The following is a 20296-nucleotide window of genomic DNA, read 5'->3' on the forward strand; positions in this document are numbered from 1 at the left end:
TCTAGCACTACTGGTATAAATTATGCAGATGTGATACACAAAACTACAATAGTTTCTTTAAAGCCAGAGATCAAACTATTTTGGCTTGTCTTTAATCATGCTTGACAGTTTATAAGAATTATACTGATTTGGTATTCCCCCCACACTGCCTGTATTGAATGAAGTGTTTGGAAAGAGGTTGTTAAAAAGCAGTATGAAACAACGAAGTTTTGTGTTTGTCCACAGATCTGAAATTTTGCATTCTCTTCCCACTGCCCTGCCAAAATGCCCAAATTATAATCTGCAGGGAGCTGTCTTATAGTTCCCTTGAGCTGGAAGAGCCCATTATGATTTTGTTTTACTGAATCCAAGATTTCTTCTCATTTTAAGAGAGCTTCCTACTAGTCCTGAAGATTTTACTTTGACATCTGATAAATCAAAGCAAGGAAAAGAAGCATTACCATCTTACATCTTGACAGGTCCTGATAAATGACAAGCACTGTAATTAAGGCACAATAAATTTTCAACTGTCAATTGCATGGTGGTCTGACTGTTTGTAGAGAAGGCTGACAATCACATAAGGATGCTTGCCACAGAAACAGCTTTTTAGCATCTACATAAGCTCTCATTTTTATTAACAATCACTGAACAGCAGCGGTTTTTTTTGTGTTCTGGAAGCATTTTTCTGAATGGCATAGAGGGAGAGCAAAGATGAAAATGGAAAAAGTAAATTCCTGTTTTCGCTGAGGTTGACAAGCTTGAGACAGAATTTGGGTATAGGACAAAGAGCTCCAAGCTGCAATTTGTGGCCACTGCTGTATTGATATGACCATAAGGGTTTTGTTCTCTCATCTTTGTTTGCCCTTCAAACATTTGTAAGCAGTATTACAGTGCCTCAGGTCCTGCTTTTACCAGACTAAACAAGCCCAGCTTATCAGTGTCTCTTCAGAGGACCTGTGCTCCAGGGCCCCTGACTATCTCGGTTGCCCTCCAGTTTTCAGTAGATAAAGGTTCATTGTCCAAAGTAAAACGAAGTGCCCTTTCTATCTCTTGTAATAATACAACACTGAAAGAGTTAAAAACAATGTAGATATTCATCACTTGTGTGGTAAATCTGTGCTCTGAAGGGCTGCCCAATTTTTGGTAATTATAACTTTTTTGATGTTAAAAGAATGTATGCATAGACCATACATTTCCTTCTAAGACCAAAAGAAACATGTTTTTCTTGTGAAGCTTAATCAAAACAGCATTTTTGTTGTGTGTTCCTGATGGCTGTATAGCTAAAGGAAATTAATTTTTCTTTAACCAGCAACTGGGACGAGGGGAGACAAGGAATGGCATTGCGAACAACTGCTCTGGGGCAGTCCACACCGAGTCCTGAAAAGCTCAGGCTGACAACACAAGGCCTGTGAGGTTAATCTTGCTGTTGGATAGCTCTGTAACCACTATCTCAAGTTCAGTTCTTCACACTTCTACATCACTCAAGGCTTCAAGCCAAGGCCTCGATAAAAAGAATGATTTTGTTCTTGAAAAGCATCACAAAAAGCTGACCAAAAAGTTCATTTCCAACATCACTCAAAGAAATTCAAAGGAATCAGGACCTTCTGCATGCAGACAGAGAATTATGTTTGCACTGATGCCTCAAACCCATTACCCTCCATTTTAGTCCATTTTTACTGGCAGCACTGAGTGTTCTTGCACAGGGCACATATTTAACAATGCACAGTCTGACCACAACTGCTCAACATCGCGCTGTGAGCCCGTGAACTGCAACAGGTTCTTACCTACAATGTCTTCATAGGCATTTTCTTCTAAAGTGCTCTTGGATCCAAATTTATGCTGGCTCTGAGTCCCATTTTCAGTTGGGGAGGAAGGGTACAGGGATTGCAGACTTGATGCATCCTCAAACTCAAAGGATTTTCTAAAGTTTAAAACAATAAGTAATTAGTAACTAGAATGCCAAATGACTCAAATACTTAGCTGAGCATTGTTTACTAAGAAATATATAAAAAATGACCAAAAGAAAAATATTACACATCATGCTTTAAAGACTAACTTTTAGAGAACCTCAAGTCCTGTACTCACAGCAGTCTTTATATAGCAATCTGTGACACTTTCATGAGGTTGGAAGTATTTTTATCTCCATTATATGGACAGGGAGAAAATACCAAGAAAGTATGTGGTATTTTTCAAAGGTTACAGACTAAGTTAATAGCACAGTCCTCAGAAAAGAAATCGCTTTGCTCTTGCCAGGGGCCCCAGGAACATGTGGCCATTCCTTCTCAAAAAAAAAAAAAAGACATTTCTCTGGAGAGTGTTTCTCCTCCGGTTGCTCCGGGAGATGTAGCCCTGAGTTCAAAAACACATCTTCATCCTCCAGATACGTTCCTGCATAAAGGTCAGCGTACAAATGCCAAAGGCAGGCCAGTGTGAAAATCAGCCATTTCCCTTGCACGACCTGTGTCAATCCCTGGCAGCAAAGGACAAAGCACGGAGGAAGTTAAGACACTCTGGGGTAGGCAAGCAGCCCAGACTTATGGCTGGGGACCCAGAGGTTTGGGTTTCTGGCAGGAAGGTAAGAGGCAACTGGTTCAGATGGTGATTAATCGCCTTTCACCCAAACCTGTCCCAGTGCTGCCCAGCAGCTCTGGGTGACGAGGAGCCCAAGCCCTTCACATTCTCCAGTTTGCCCAGCACTTGTTCTCTGAGGCAACACCTACACTGAAGTCAGGAGGTGCACAGTTTGCGTTGCAGCTGTACAAGGGCTAGCACTCATTTCATCTACTTAGGGCTGATGGTGAAATGGCATGAACATTGTGCTGAGAAGTGTGAATCCCACAGGCTTACAGGGGCTGTGCTAATGCCCTGACTTCACTCATTGATACCCAAGCCAGATGAACAGTAAATCATCCTGCCATCAACCCCCTTTCCTCTTCTCCCCAGCTGGAGTCAAACACATGTTGATGGCACATCCATATGGCAGCAGCAGAGTGTCTTGAGACATACTTCAGCCTGTTATTTGACTCAAGAATGTCCCTCCAGGCAGTACAGTGCCTATCATACAGACACTGCATTTGACAAGACCATCTCCTATTTGTCTGCTGGAGCAGACTTACGGGTCTGAGGCAGGCTTAGGAGAACCCTCTTCCTCCTTTCTGTAATCTTAAGAACAGTCAGGTCCCTGTTACGCACATCAGGATAGCGGCAGAAACAAGCCATGTTTTCAGATTCAGACATCTGCTCCTCCACACCTTCTGGCAGTTATAAAGGATGCTTAGGCACTGAAGACATACCTGTGTATGAAATGAGACTCTCTAAAGGTGTTAAATAACCCACTCTCATAGATTTCAAGGAACCGCTACGATGCAGTGATACTGCATAGGACCATGGGAGTGGTGTTGTGGACTGGCACTCAGCTGTGGTCCAGGTGTCCCAAGCCTGTCCTGTGACACTCCTCTCCTGTGCTGTCTATGCCAGAGGATCTCCAACCACCAGGGAACATCCATCTTAAATCAATCTAAACTGTAAGAACTACCATGGTCAGGAGGTCCTCTGATTACAGACTGGCTTTATGCCAGCAGGCAAATATGAGAGATTTTATTTTTCTCCATTTTATTATAATGTTGAATTAGCCACCACAAACCGGTGTTTTCAACCAAAATATTGGAAAAATAAATACCCATAGTCCATTCTCGTGACATTCCAGGGAGTGCAAACCACACGTATGTTCAATCTGAAACACACAACTACAAGCTGTAGACATAATGAGTTACATCTGTTCTCCAACAGTTTAGAGACTGAGATTTCAATAACTAATATTAACAAAATACTGTCATTCTTAGATGACTGGTATGGTGTCAAGTGCTTTGTAAATGCTGGAGTTCTCCTTACTGGAACTAAAGGAAGGACAGTAGCAAAGACAATAAAGTTAAGATTTTATAAAGGATTTCCACCCAGCACAGAGTAGAAGTCAGATGGCAAACCTGCAGTTTTAGGAGGTTGGATTTAGATTATCATTCATCAGAGGTAAGTCCAAAGAAATCACCAGACTACAGTAGGGTAAAGGTGTTACAGGCAAATGGAAACCTACCCTGTACAATGTCAAACTCATTTGCGAGAATCATTGGGTATACGTGATTAACAGTGTAAATCCTACATCATATACTCCACTAATCACAACTTAAACTGATAAATAGTGCTGCTGTTTGGGGCTCATACCTACTAGCCCCACCCAGGACTAAAGCTCCATTGCTGAACCATCCTGTTGTCTGTCTCTGCTGTGATGGGAGACTGAACCCACAGAACACACGATGCAAGCATGAATTGTACCCCTTCTTGAAAGAAGTTTAAAACTTAATCTTTAAAAGTCATTGTAACAAAATTCTGTGGTTCTTAGAGGACTTTTATGGTCTCAAACTCAGTGTATGTACTCAGAGACTGACTTTAATCACTTAGCTGCAGGTCATACAGTGATTCTGTGCAAGAACTATCTTCTGTTATTCATTCCCCTCCACCGCCCACGCCACAGACCATTTTACCACTTGCACCTTCATTTTCCAACTAAGGTTATAATTTATAGCTGAACATTCAAAAACTATTGTTTGTCTTCTGTACGTTGGAAATGCCGTGCTGAACAAAATGAGGTCAGCTTCACTTCACAAACTCTTGTTAAAATCAAGATTTACTTCCTTGGACTGAGATTATTGCCAGAACTCAAAGAAAAGCACCGCTAATCAGAGCCTGGCTTTCCACATCCCTCTCCACCCCCCGCCTCTCTCAGAGAAACAACACACATCACCAGAAGAGCTGTTTGATCCATTTGAGAAGCAGGTGTCTCTTGAAAGTAAAGAGCAGAATCTGAAGGCTCCTCTTCTCCTTTTCCTGCCTTAGCGTACTTCAGGTCAGGTTGTGCTGACATAAACTTTTAACTAATTGAGCTAACATCATGCACCAGATACTGAACTGATAGTGTGCACTGAGATGCTGTTTAGCAGTTACTTGCAAAGCTTATCACTAAATACCAAGAGTGTGTTTGTATCGTACGCATGCACCAATAGATGAACTTGAATGCTTACTAACAACTACAGCTACAGTTTTCCAAGCAGTGAGCAGAATTGTACCATGTCCAAGAAGTCCAGGGGAATCGTGTAGTTGAAACAAGCCAAGCTCCACAGACTGCTGGGGAAATGTAGCCGTACACTCTGCGCTTCATTAGCTCAGGAAGGATATAAAGGCCTTCCTGTGCTAAAATATAACTTTTCTGAGCATTAATCCTCTACGGCTATTGATGGTAACTTAAGACAACATTTCTGAGCACTGAATTTTAAAAAAAAAATCATCAGCATTGCATAAAACTGACACAACTGCTACAGTAATAAGCTTTGGAAACACAAAGCCTCTGCAGGTATGTTTTGCAGTGAACAGACAGGACTGTGACAGATCATCTGTGGTCCCACTACAAGAGGACAATGAAATTATGCCCCATTAAAAATCTCAAGTAAGGGCATTTGTGCCAAAATGAATGAGATAACCTTTAGCACACATGGCCTAGAGCCTTTCCAGAGATTAAGGAACACAGGTTGGAGAATTCCCAAACTGCAGCCATGTAGAGGTATTGTACCAATGCATCCCATCTGTGCAGTTCAGCAGAAAAACTACTTGTCTTGCACGCAATTCCGAACATTTTTCAGGTCAAAAGCAATGCATTACAGGGAGAGTTTAAAACACTGTAACTAAAAAAATACAGCACATTTATTTATTAGAAGATCGAGCACAAGAGATTTCCTTGAATTTTACCTATTCTGGGATTTTCTGTGAAAGCGCGACTCTTTCTTCTGCCTGCGGGTCACAGGGGGTGCAGGGGTGGACGGGAGGGGAGGAGGAGCAGCAGCTGTAGGAGATGGAGGTAGACCATTGCTTGGTTTAGTTTTATGGTTTTTGTCTGCTTCATATTCAAAGGTGCGTTTGGGCTTGGGGACAGGATTCACCGCGGTGTTAGCCGGGCTTTCGAGGAGCATTTTAGGGCAAGATGAGTTTGCAGTAACCCCCTGTTTTGTCTTACTGCTTTTCTCAGCCTCAGTAGGTGTTTCTGGTTCACTCCCCAAAATAACACTCCCTCCTTTGCCATCGCTTAGTGTTCCACTCAGTCCTTCTACAGTAGTCAGAGTCACAGACTTTTTCCTCCCTTTATCAACACTGTAACAGCTACTTGGTAACTGGGGGAGGCCTCTGCCAGGCTGCTCTTTCAGCGCCTGCTCGATCTTCTGTATTCTGTTGAGCACGGCAGAGGACTCTTTCCTCACGTGGCCCTTGAGGAAAGCAGCAGCAGGAGGCTCGCTCCTGCCTGGTCTCTTTTCAAACCGATGGCAGGAATCCAGCAGTTCCTCCTCCTCCGTTTCTGGGTAAGAGCACTCGGAAAACGTTCGGCTCATTCTTCTGAGCCCTTTGAAGTCGAAAGTCTTCTCGCTGCAGGGAGAGGTCAGCACGCTGGGGCAGCTCTCACTGCCCGACCTCTCCCCAGCATCCCTCTTGTCCACACACGCGCTCAGCCTGGGGGACGGCTCCCGACGACACTCCCATTCTGTGATCTTCTGCCTGATGTCCAGTGCCTGGGAGCGGACGCTCGCCCGGCTGAGGGAGAGGTTCCTCAAGTTGGTGGCAGTGCCCAAGGACAGAGTGCTCCGGGCGAGCGGATGGCTCCCTATCGTGTCCCCATCTTGAGCCTCCTTTGGACTCTCCTTTTGGTCCTCGGCCTTGAATACAGACAGTCTTTTGTCCAAAGCTCCCACACTGAGGGCTTTGAGAGGGTGGTTTGGGGACTCGGTGTCTGACGGGCTCGTGGAGGTGCTTCGCAGTGTAGATGTGCGGTTGCTCCAGTCCTTGAGGCGCAACCTGGAGCTGGAGGCTTTGGTGAGCCGGGTGGAGCGGCAAGAGTCCTCGCTGTCGCTAAGGGGGTAGGCTGGGCTCCTTCGCGGGGACAAAAGAGGCGGTGGAGAGGCTGATTGACACCTAGAAGCAGAAAGAAATAAAAAATCAAGTCCTTGGGGAAACTAGAGTTATTTGCCAAGGTTCTTCTGGCTGCAGGTAGAGCAGAGGATGTCTACATACCACAAAACTACCCCAAAGCATTGTGAAGACACCAAATACCACCAAGCCATAGAATCGGGGGTGGAAGGATGGCAGCAATTAACTGATGTCAGTGACGAGCTGATGAGCAGAGCATTCAGCACGCCCAAGGCCAGTTTTCTCACCTCTGTTTGATCCCCAGCTTTTCCAAGTTTAAAGACAGCTGAGGTTCTCCTAGCAAATTGTTGCTTCAAATGCATCTACCACCTCCAGCTGAGCAGCTCCCTGGCCTCCCAGATTAAGGATTCCCTCTGCAGGAACAGGGGATTGTCAGGGGGAAGATTCCCACTGCAACTAAAATGGGAAAGACTGACCAACAAGGAGCACAGTTTACTGACTGCTTGCAGTAAGCAAACCAATTTTAAAATATGTCAGTTCTTAATTCATAACATCTGAAGCAAAGTAGCTCCCTGCTCAACTGCTGCAGTATTTCAGCCACGGCACTTCAAGTCCCTGATATGTATAGTAAACTAAATAAAACAGCAAATGGAAGACCTGTATTGTCTTTGGTGTCATATGTTGGCCAACAGAGTAAATTCTCCTGATCAAGCAGAATTTCTTATCAGGAGAATATTACAGACTGAAAAAACACATTAGTTTGCCCACAGTGCATGTTGAAACATATAAACTATATAGAAAGGTCTCTGTGTTACCCTGGAAAAAACCCTCAGAATAAATTTTTGCCACAGTTTGCAAGGTCAGGCATTGTTACTGGGGTTTTCAACATTGTTGCAAAGACTCTTAAGAACAAAAAGACAACTGGAAATTAAACAGCACATTAATCATCTGGGTCATCACCAATGAGCCAACAATAAGAAAATTAAGACAAAACCATGTCAAAAAAGGGGCTTTATTGATCTGCCACAATACATACATACAAACCATAGCAGAAATAATCACGACTCCTTCAGCATTTTGCCTTAGCAACCTTTCTGTTCCAAACACCACAGAAATGAGAAGAAAAACCCAAAAGTAACACCTTGCATGCAGATTTAAGTTTCTATTCTGTGAAGATTGTGGACAACAAGTTGCTCTTTTATAAACTGTCCTGTACACACATAATCTAAATGAAAGAACTATTTCACCAAAATAAATTATGGGAGCAAATGTCTCTGCTATAGCAAAGGGAGAAAAGCTTCAGAAGATCCCTGCTGCTATGTGGTTTTCTCCCCAACAGTCAGCCAATACCTACATGCACCAGTGCCAAGTTCTGTGCACTAATCTGAAAGTCCAGGGCACTGGGACAATTTCTGAAAAATTTGCTTTGACAAAGGAGATATTTTCTTCTCCTTCAAACACATTCCCAAACCAAATTCTCAGATTTCATCCCAGTTTCCTGCAGTGGATACTTTGCAAGCAAAACTCAGAATTATCGCAAAAGAGGGGAGTTCTGGTCAGAAAAGGACAATGATTAAATTATCACAAAAGTGAACTTATGTGTTTTTTAGAGTCCTGTGACAATCAAGCCTCTTTGGAACAGAAGCTGCACTGCTTGATGATTTTTTTTTCTTCATTGTTCTGAAAAATAAATATGCCCACAGGAAAAGAGAGATCCCATGCCAAAGACAATAGAAAATACTCCACTAACAGCTGCTTAAAGCTTCCTGATTTTAGGACAGAAAGGATGCATGTCAGAATACACTTTTCTCATCCTAAAAGTTAAATTTCCTGACACTCTATGTAGCTTCAGACAGGTGAATTAAGAGATCTCAATAGACCAAAGGTAGGTGACAGGTGCTGAATAATTTTGGTTGGTTTTTACAACACTGATTTGTAGTGAATCACCTACAATTACTTTGGCCCAAGTACCTTTACAGTGCCTAAAGATGCAACCTCAATCAGCCTCCTCAGACTTGGTGGGGTGCCCTGATTCTTCATGACTCCCGTCTGTCCTCTCTCAATCTCTTCAGTTTAATACCACAAAGTCATACATTTTATTTTATTCTTGACACTCCTTTAGCTTAGACTTGAGATCAGATTCTCCTAATTCCTGCATGTTGTTAGGCCTGGCTCCAGAGCTGCACTGACATTTCTCAATGAAACAGGTATTGCCTGGTGGAAATGTATTTTACATATAAAGACTAGATCCTCCACTGCAGTCTTTAAAGTCATGTGTTGGCTAAATCCACTGGCAGGATTCAGCCAAGGGATAGGGGCAGACCCTGCAAAGTGGAATGCTTTAGAAAGTTAAAACTTATTTATTAGATTCTAAATGATAATCCATAGTGACAGCAGCAAGAATAAAATACAAAACGACTGGGGTAAAGTCAATAATGGGAGAGCAGAGGTGAAGGACATGCTGACAATCCTTTACTTGCCTTTGACTCACTATATAGAAAATACTGTAGGCATAGTCACTCATCTCCTTGCACTCTAAGAAATATTTTTAAGTGGTTTTCACTGTCAGGAAAAGGTTTGTTGACTCAACGGGATAAGAGGAAAAGGAGTAAAGCATGATTTGCATAAACTGCAGAAGTTGCAAAACATTTCTTCTTAGAGATACTTGAAATTCTTTTAAATCCCAGGTCCCTGGTAAGGTAACTGTGCTTAAAGACTCAATCTTGAAACCCCTGAATTCAGTCACAAAAGTCTTACTCGCTTCCACTGCACAAGACTTGGGGCTGCAGAGAAACAGGCGTTCTTGAGGTGTATGTTATTAAGTACTTGGGATACCACAAGTTAAGAAAAAGATTCTGGTTTATGTTGCATTGTACTATAAACTGAAGTAACCGAGATAGAAGCTATAGGAATAATTAAAAAAGAAAGAGAAGCAAAGTTTTGTCTATATGACTTCAGGCACACATTCTCTAAAGGACAGTGGCAAGTAACAGAATGGGAAAAAAAAAAGGTCCAAAAGCCAATCAGTGGATAATAAAATGGTCCTTACCCAAGAAACCTGCTGCCATTAGAAGAACATTCTCTTGAAGGCACAAAGGTTCCACAGACTTTACAACAAGTATTATTGGGCAGAGACAAATAATTAAATAATTTGCAATTTTCCATACAAAGATTGTAAAGCAAAACATTTTTATTGAAGTTTTCTACATACATGATACAAGCAACACCTTACAAAGCGTATTGTTACACACACCTTCAAAATATTATGTATGAACAGCATAAATAAAAATGATGGAATCAAATTCAGATTTCTTAACAAGTCCACTTGAACAGCACCTTCTCTCTGGGCAATGATATTTTTTTGAGAATACCTGCATTTCACAAATCACATTGCAATCAGCTGCTGCCATTGCCCATCTGCTGGGGGGATTCTTCCACCACACAGCCTCAGGGGCGCAGCTCCCAAACCGCTGGTGAGCCAGCACTGAATTGCAGTCTCAGAGGCAAATCACCTGCCAAACAGCACACTATGTCTTGTAAACAGGTCACAGACCCTGAAGCCTTCCTGGTGGAACTCATTGCTGCACAGGGAGGGGAGCAGATGCAATATGAGAGGTGTTTTTCAGCCCTCCAAACCATGCTTAGCTTTGCTGCTCTGAGTTGTTCTCCAAGAAATCAGCAGAATTACCCAGAGTAGAAGAAAACTGATAATATCATAGAATCATAGAATGGTTTGGGTTGGGAGGGATCTTTACAGATCATCTAGTCCAACCCTGCTGCCATGGGCAGAGACATCAGTGACACTCTGTAGGATTTTGAACCCTAGATACAATTAAGCTTTAAATTATGATTCAGTCTCTTCTCTCCAGTTTGCCTGTTTCTCACCCACGCATAGAAAAAATATTAAATTTACAAACCCTGTAAATCTCCAGGCCTGCCCTCAATTATATAGTTTCCATAACAGTGTATTGCTATCATATTGTTTTCTCCAAAAAAGTCAAGTATCCCCTTCCAGCAGTTCCAATGAACACCCATAGATAACAGCGGAGCTGTACCTCATCGACACCAAGAGTAGAACAGAATCACTTGCCAGATTGTTTTGATGTAATTTGTGCCCTACTCATAATAAAGCAAAAAAGATGAAAACATGGAATTCTTGCCCTCTTTATGAGGCCTCCAGCAAGGCTGACTTGTTCTAAAAGTCCATGCTGATGGGGAAGGATTTGTTCTTGGTGCCATAAAATGCCTGACCCATTATGTTGTATTTTACCCAAAAGCTAAAAATTTTTCCTGCCTGCAAAATGTGGGTGCTGACATTAGACTGTGTGTAGAAGAGGAAGAATTCAGTTCTTGGAGACAACTCTGAAAGTAAGCAATACTAAATGAGTATGAAAAATAGTGTGCCTGGCTTTTTGATCCGGCTGAGCAGGTACACAGCTCCTACCTGCTTCCTTTGCTAGTCACTGCCTCCAGAAAAGAGGAGAAATGAATGGCAGACAGAGTGCAGACGGCTCCCACAACTCCATGAGATAGTGTTCAACAACAGGAGGCAGGCAGAATGACGGCCTTTATATGTCTTTTAGAAGCCAGAGTAAGGTGAATAATGAGAATGTGCATTTATTGAGGAGTTTTCATCCATGATCCACACATTTTTTATAAACACTAATAACAATACTAAGCTGCATTTCAGACCAGGTGTTAGAGGTGACTGGAAGGTGGTTAAACGACTTGCCTTGACAGAGTTACAGGACTCCTGACTCCCACTGCCCTGCTCTGAGCTCTGAGCCAAGCAGCTCAGATCCACAGCACATGTTTAGCTCTCCTGAAGCATCGGGAGTGACTCCACAGATCATCCTGTGATCTGCCAAACAAGCTGGCAGAAGCTGCTCAGCAATCTTTGAGGTTTGCTAATCCCGTCTGCCCTGCTAAAACCAACACTGACAGAATAATGAGACAAGTTTTTGGCTCTCTGGCCCAGGGAATTTCCCACTTCAACACACTCATGCTCAGGAGCCCATTTACTGAAAAGAAAAAAAAAAAGCAAGAAATGCATTGACAAAAAGGTCTTTCCAGGCTCCTCTTGATGAGATCCTGTCATTTCACAGTGACACTGATGTTCGATGAGCTCATGCAAAGTCACACAGTGATGGTTTTAGTCCTCAGGACTTCCCCACTCCGTAGGAAAATATTGCTTTATCAGTATTTTTATTCAGGTTTTCTGCTTATCCCTGAGTTTTCTCAGGACATTGTGTCATTTCATCAGGACAACCCAACCTGTTTCAGAGTAATGATAATGTCAGAATCAGCTGTGACAGTAAGCATGTTAGTTTGTGCATTGAGCAGATTGGGCCTGCCACACAAGGCTAGAGACTTCTTGTTGCTCTAGCCAATATTTGAAGAAATCTGAAACAAATGCCACAGAAATTTCTCCTTGCAAGAGCAGCTGCCCTGATTTCAGGTAACTGAGGATGTAACTACAAAATTCTCTGGAAATTTGTAAGAGAGAATTCTAGGAAACACTCAGCTACCAACTTTCAAATGATCTCATACAACAATACAAGCTAAGAATATTTTATGATTAGTGATGATCTTCATTTCTTTAAATAAAGAACCTCTATCAGGCAAAAGATTGCACAAAAACTATCATTTGAAGCACTAATTCAGACATTTATTGTTAACATTCCATTGGAAAAAATAGTAAAGCCCACACCTTTCTGGCACCCTGTTAGTCTTTTTGGCTACTGAGGAAACAAAATGGATTTGTTCAGACTTCAGGATGAAAAACTCAAATTATCTTTATAACAATGCTGAAAAAAAACCTAAATCCTGAGGATTTCATTGTGTGTCCAGATGAGTTTATCTATGTCCAGATCTTCAACTGGTATAAGCTTCCAAATATTTGAAAGATAAGTGAAATAAGAAATTCAGAGAACAAGATATAACTTATTGGATCCTCGGATTTTCAAAAGGGTATTTTCTGCCACGCAGGTGTAACTTCTCACCATATGAAAAAGCTGTACTTTCATTTTTGTATTCAGACTAAAACTGTGTTGTATCGTGGGTTCAGACCTGACTCCTACCCAACACTCACAATGCAGAAACAAAAATAAGGACAAGAGGACGCGCGTTATTTGAACTCAGCAAGAGGGAGGACGATGTCCACCTGAAAGCAGAGCTTTGTGTGGCCAGACTGCAACAGAGCGGTTCAGCAGCACAGAAAGGTCCCTGGAGTCAGGAGCAGCTCCACCTTGGTGTCAGTCAGCATGAGTGGGAGTACTGGAATCCATCCTTCCCAGAGCAAGGCAAAGTGATGGGGAAGCACACGCTGCTCACCTCTTAACTGGAGCCAAGCACACCGTACACGTTTTGATGAACCGCTACCGAGAACAGATGTAATGGCTTGCTATGGTATTTGTCTCCATTGAACTTCCACTTGATTTGACATAGTAGGTAGAGGAGACAAAATGTGGAGAGATCAACAGCAGCTCTGATTAGAACTAGTGTTTCTGTGTCATTACTTCTATGACCTGGACTTTTGAAACGTTTAGTACTGACAGCTCCTTGTAACTGGAACAGTCTCACGCCACCCTAAGGGCACTGCTGCCAGGAAATCACCCAGCAAACGAACAGAAAAGCACCTTTCTGCCTCTGTCAGAGACACACTTGTGAAAGCTCCTGTTACGAATCAGTGATTTTAAACAAACAAAAACTGGAGGCACTAACTGCAGTACAGCAATCTTCTAGTTGTGCCTCTTCAGGTGCAAAAAAAGCAGAGTAATTCAAAGAAGGCCATAAAACCTTAACGACTTTGATGGAAGCAATGTTGAGGGGAACTTCTCAAAGAGAAGTTCTTCCCCTCTCTGTACAAGAATTAGGAATAATTTCCTCTACACTTTCCTCCAAAGAGCTATGAGAAGTCAACTTTTAGCTATCCAACGCTACCAGTTGGTGGTTTGGTTACATTTTGAAATTAGTTACGAAACAAACCATTGGACAGAGAAGCAAAGATCCAGCACCGTCTGCTTGTGACACTGTGATGTTCCCTTCCATTCCCTCACCCCAGCTATGTCCTCGCCAGTGGGGACAGAGTGGCAGCAGCATGGTTGCTGCAGAGCGCTCAGCATGGCATCGCTGCGGGGCAGCAACACGGAATGCTCAGGGGACAGATGCAGGTAGTCAGACTGGGCTGACTGGGCTACCAGGTGCTTAGAATGAGGGTCAAACATACAGCCATCACCACAATAGGTGGGATGGAAGGGCTTTGTTGCTTAGCTGAGATGGCCCAAGAGGATCCCATGTATTCATGATACTTTGAGTTTTGAGGGTTTTTTCCAAATATAAATGAGCATCTAGGCTCGGACAACTGCCCTGTGTACTACAAAGAAAATTAGTTTAATCTTTCATTGTATTAATTGTACCAGCTATAGAAAAGGACTATAAATCAATGTTATTGTTGCTCTTCGTAACTAAGGATTATGGGAAGACCAGACAAAAGGGACCTCCTGCACTACTGAATTTAAATCCGATTTTGTTTAGCGGTAAACCTTTTTATTACAATATATCCTGTACTCTGGCATAGCACACAGCATTGTAGTTTTCTACATAACTCAAGTAGACAATTAGAAATGATACTAAATTATCTTAAAACTAAATAAGAGCTTGTGGTGAGTAAAGGAGTTGAACTTTTCAGACTCAGTACTGGACACATGGTAGAAAGGTGGGTTCTGACCTCATTCAACCAGTAATGAAGCAAGTAGTACGACTTGTCATATCTTGCCTCTTACATCACTTTCCTTTCCAAGCAAGTGCCAACAGAACAGCCCTTTTTCCACCAGACCCTTTATGATTTTTGAGCTCCCACCAGGAGCATAGCCCAAAATCCCCAAAAAATCCACATTCCAGATAACCTCCTCCCTTTGTTGTTGACTTTGGGAACGTGACAAAAACAAGACAGAAAATACTTTCCAAACTGAAAAATGAATTTGCATTATAAGACCATTTGAAATGGGGTCACTCACTCTCATGAACATATGCTAGTGATAGAAAAGTCACAGTACTTAGGGAGAATGAGGCAATAAAAACAAAGTGGATTAATATCACAAAATGTTTAAAGACAGAACAAAAATACAAACACCAATTATTTTTCTGTTTGTATTTCTGAATTTTTCTTTACTCAAGGAATTTTTATACTTTCTATTTAAATAAAAACTGAGACCATATCAGAACTAGTTACAAAACAATAGGCCACTAGGACTGTGAAACAAAGATCAAGCTCTGTGTGTCATTTATAAAAGCTCTGGTTTCCAGGGTTCCAAGAAGTACTGAGTCAACAATAACAATCGTGGGACACACTTGTGAGTGCGCTGTGGTGAATTCCAGTGTATAAAACCCCTCCAGAGCTCAGTGTCTTTGCAGTTGGTTCATGAAGAGAAGTACACAAAAACTCAGCTGACTGCAGTTGAACTGTGGTTTTATGGCTTAGAAGCAAAATGTCTGATTTACATCAGTGAAATTCAGGAGTCATTCTGCCAAAGTAAATTACGTGAAGGGGCAACTATGCTCCACAACTGTACAAAGAAAGGGCAGATAAATCAAAGCTGATGAGTCAGATCCTAAACACTTGAATTTGACTGGATCTTTAAAGACAGCATGAAAATCTGACAATGACAAGTGACTATAAAATAAAATGTGATCAATCAACATGCACTAGGTATGTGCTTTTGCCAAGGAATTTCTAAGGGTGAAGAAGATAACAGGAAATTGTGAAATTATCTAGACTAAGAGGTCTAGATTCCCTGCTGCTCTAGATTTATGGCAGTCTTCTGCTCTGTTACTAGGCAAGTGCAGGATGGTTTTTAAATAATGTCATGTTTAAGCCTTTTTCACACGTTCTGTTCAGATATCGATACTACCCAAAGCACAGGAGAATGAGTAGCCTGTGCTGTACCTTCCATCACAGTGATCAGAGGCTGCCTGCACATGGAAAAATATCAAAAGCAAGAACTGAAATATCAGAGAGCACCTTTCTCTCTTTTCTGCTGAAGTACAGTGCACTGGCTTCAAACGACCATCTCTCATTTTCTCCTGAAAAACTAATATGATTCAAAATTGAAAAATTGAAGCCTCCCTCACAGTTACTCTTTTCCCATTACATTTTCTGAATAATAATTTATGCAACAGCTATTTCCACTGTTATATCTCCACTGTTACTTATCTTTATTATGTTCTGGAAATGGTTCAACATTCATAAGATCTTGGGGTTTTGTTGGAGAGAGAGTGGCACCAGAGCAAATGATAGTGTTTTCTTAAATCAACTAGAATGCCCAAGCTCTTATTTTTGTAAGAACTGCCAGGCCCTGAAACTTGTTCTTTAGCAGCATGTCCAAACACGTCTGTTCAAAATCCCAGCGCACACAGAAGTTCTCAGCTTTGCTTTTTCAAAGCACAGGTGATTTTGCAACATGTTTGTTTATCTGCCCTGGAATCTCAAAGCAATAAACTCTTTGGAAACAATTCTGTCAGAGCTTTGCAAGTCTTCTGCACTCACACACACACAATTTGGGAAGGGTTAAAATTACTTTTATAAATTGTGATACTTAGTTTTTAACATTTCTGAGGCCATTCTGGGTTGGGCAAGGTCCAAGCCTGAAATTATCTTTGGAAAAGCTGTTGTAAAATAGGTTCATCCCTTTTCTGCTCTGACAGGTCAGAAAACTTTACAAGGTCACTGTATACTTTACTGAAATACTCTATACCCAAAGGGAAAAGAACTGAGCTGGGAGCCAAAAAGTCATGATTCCTGGCTGCACACTAATCCAGAATACAGTCAAGCTTACTTTCCCCGCTTTACATATAAATCAACTTCTAGGTCACACAAAACTTCATCAAATAGCCCTAAGAATAAATATCTAATACAGACAGAAAAAGAAAGGGAATTCATTACTCTATCCCATCTCTAATGACCATTCTCAGTCTCATCCACTCAGAGAAACTGCTTTCAGAATAAATACAAAATTCTATTATTTGTCTCTCCCACCAGTCTCCCCGTTTTCCTTCCAGACCCACCAGCTTAGCTCTGGTCCCCAGTGTGCTACCAATGTCCAGCAAGGTCTTTCTGTAGAGATTTGCTTTTTCCAATTTTCTGGTTTTGTGAACTAGTATATTTAACACAGTAAGAAAGCACCCTAGAAGAGTAGGTAGAAGCTTCTCCATTATCTCTGTGAAACCAGAACAACGTCAACATCAGTCCTGCCTGAAGACTGTCTGACCCAGCTCTGTCCGACCACCACGCACTTGCAGCTCATGTATTGTGAAGTTAGTTCACAAGCAATAGGGACTATCTGAGGCATGGGAAAAGAGGGAGTCATTCTGATTTTAATCTTTGTCTAAAGAGTGCTCAGGCTTCCAAGGTGTCTCATCTCTGACCAGTAGGTGCGTACCATCCAGTCATCAAGACAACCTCAGCAACTCAGTTCAACTTCCTGCAAACATCTCTTCTGTAAGTAAAAAGCTGAAATACTGGCACACAATCAGCACGCTCCAGGTTACACGACACTGAGGATGCTCATTTGTCTTCTGAAGGGCACTTTTTATACATGTTTCTATAATATGGATGAAGCAGTCTGACAGCTTTTTGTTTGATACTGTATTATTCTCAAAACACATGACCTTTATATGTGAACAACTGCAAGAACAAAATTAGATGCAGGATTTTTTTTCCAGCACCTGAAAAGGCAGAAAAGACATGAACCAGTTGATAACTGAAATATGACTCATAGAGGTGCTGAAGCAAGGGAGGGGGAAGGAAACACATGGACATTTGCTGCTTTCTAAATTACCAGAAATACATGCTCAAGTGATATGTAATACTTCACATATTCAGAAGAAACAGCTGGTACAGACTTGCAGCACAGTTGTTATTAAGACAGATCAAAGGTACAAACAGCATTTCAGAAGGTGCCACTGCCTGCCATGACTTCTACTGACCTGTAAGTTGTGAGCTGACATCCCTCATATCATCATATACAGCCCATCCCAACCTGTACAACAGACCACAGCTGCACCACCTGACATTCACAGATACACTCTATGTTTTACTGATGCTATGGTGAGAGGAGCAAAAGAACATAACTATGGGTGAAATAACATAAGATGCACATTAATAGTCTACCCTGTACCTGTTAATTGAGTATCCAACGTCTCATCTTTGGAGGTTGCATCCTGCCTCTGAAGGAGGAAGGATTTGAAGGGTTACAACCCCAGCCCCTCTTATCATCATAATTTGCTTTAGTAGCTCTGACCTTATGGAATGCAAAATAAATTCCAGCTATGACAGACAAACATGACCCTTGGTACGCGTTACAGTGTGCATAGATTAAGAAGAAATCTTAAGTGTGTACAGATTAAGAAGAAATTGAATACTTTGCTTGAATCTAAGAGGGAATTTTCTTTGAGTTTCACTGATGGTCCTTTTTTGTTCGTGTTTTTAAATGTCTATGAATCAGCATCTGATTTTCTTCTGGGTTATGTCAGCAATAATCAGGAATTGCTAAAGAGAAGTTGCAAAAGATGCAAACTGATGCAAAACTCGTTGTTATAGGAAGATTTAAGGCATTGACCTGACACAAATGCACACCTATGAAAAACAAAGTTTCAGTCTAAATAACATTTGCACTGAAAAATAAATCACATTACTAAATCTGACTGGTTACTGTATGTTTCATTCTACTTTGTTTAGCTAAACAAGCCAGGAAAATCAGGAAATGTGTAGGGTATACCCACAACTGAGAGTCATATGAAAGACTTTGGAGGCCAAGAGTTGTTGGGGGTTTGTTTACTTGAACACAGCTTTGAAAAAATGGTTGATCTATTTATTCCCCAATCTGTTGGCAGACACACGTAAACTGAAAAAGGAAAATAAAATAAAAAGAAAAAGCCAAGCTATGACATGCAGTGCTTGTTGCTATCATACTTATTTACTTAAGAGTCCAGACAAGACCGAATTTAACTTGACCAAAGGCTACATCTGGCTCTAATTCAGTTTCACTGAATATTAACAAAAGAACGATCAGCCAGTACTCAAGCACTGCACACACCAATAGTCAAAAACTCGATCTAAAAGAAGCTTTCTGAAAGATTCAGACATCGGCTTCTCTCTGCTTTTTGTTGACCGTAACTGTCAACAGGAGCAGAGCTAGGTCAGGGAAAGACACTCCCCATCACTTTCTTCACCATGATCAAGGGTAACATGAACATGTACATTACTCGCCCAGCTGAAATGAGCCTCACAGACCACATTTCGTCACCACACCTACAAGAGCTGTGGGATCTCAAGCCTAAATTTGGAATCAGGATAATATCTGGGGGATTTATATATGTTTTATAAACATTTCACTCTCACAAGACCTTGGCTTCTTATAAAACTGTGAATTTAGTTTTATACTCTTCTGCTGGCCCATTCGGTTTTATAAGGAGCTGGCCAACACGTTTTTACTTTTCCTATCTTATGAGAGAATTTGCATGTATTATAAGTCTGAGAATGAAAACAGTTTGCTACCATTGTCATGTGACAGGAATGCTGCACAATAGTAAGGAACTGCAAGTTTTACTTCATTTACAGCAACTAAACTTCAACTTAGAGCAACTAAAAACAAGTAGACATTTCTTCTATCACCCATCCTTTTCTTTCAGAACAGAGCCAAAAATAAACATCATGTCCCTACAGGAAGATGCGTAGATAGCATCAGGCAAAGCATCAAGAAAATGAAAAGTTTATGGAGCAAATGAGGCAATTTCAACATCTGTGTATAAGGCAGCAAGAAAAAGCAACTAGCAAAGTTTATAAGCTCATCAGCTGTGAAAATATTTGCTCTGTGAAGACTACAAAAACTAACAACAAACTCTTTGCAGGGGTCTCAACTAATGAATATTGGAAGCAATAAGTTGAAGTCCAGAGTCTCACCCTAAGTTACATCGCTCAGAGCCCCATAGAGTTTGGCCTGCAATACTGATTTTTCTTGAAAAGCACAAAGCCATAAGACTACTTCTGTTTATTCAGTGGACAAAAAACTCTAGCTGTCTCATACTCTAGAAAGTAAGCTTCGTAGAAAACATTTAAAAAAATGAAATGAAATTGAAATGAAATAATAAAATGAAATGAAATTGAAATGAAATAATGAAATGAAATTACAAACCTGAAACCAGGCATCAAAACCAACACAACACACAAAAGTGTGCCAGCAGCACTGCATTTAACACTGAGTTTCCATCTCAGCAGCTGGCCAGCATTTAGTCACTGTAGTCACAGTCACTGTAGTAACAGTCAGCCTCAGTATAAATAAGTGTGGCCTCTCCT

At 41.4% G+C, this 20296-nt stretch overlaps 1 protein-coding gene across 10 annotated transcripts in view; it reads right to left on the reverse strand.

The window, feature by feature from the left end:
- Nucleotides 1-20296, reverse strand: part of DENND2B (DENN domain containing 2B) — a 176141-nt gene that overhangs the window by 64053 nt on the left and 91792 nt on the right. For 7 of the 10 annotated variants that reach the window (XM_065065306.1, XM_065065303.1, XM_065065301.1 and 4 more), the window contains 2 exons: nucleotides 5776-6987; nucleotides 1764-1900 (listed from right to left, as the gene is read on the reverse strand). In XM_065065306.1, the coding sequence (XP_064921378.1) occupies nucleotides 1764-1900; nucleotides 5776-6987 (1349 nt within the window). The remainder of the gene's footprint in view (nucleotides 1-1763; nucleotides 1901-5775; nucleotides 6988-20296) is intronic. The other 3 variants (XM_065065309.1, XM_065065308.1, XM_065065310.1) reach the window with 1 other exon arrangement.

The sequence above is a fragment of the Columba livia genome, chromosome 5 (assembly GCF_036013475.1).
Source record: "Columba livia isolate bColLiv1 breed racing homer chromosome 5, bColLiv1.pat.W.v2, whole genome shotgun sequence".
NCBI lineage: Eukaryota > Metazoa > Chordata > Aves > Columbiformes > Columbidae > Columba > Columba livia.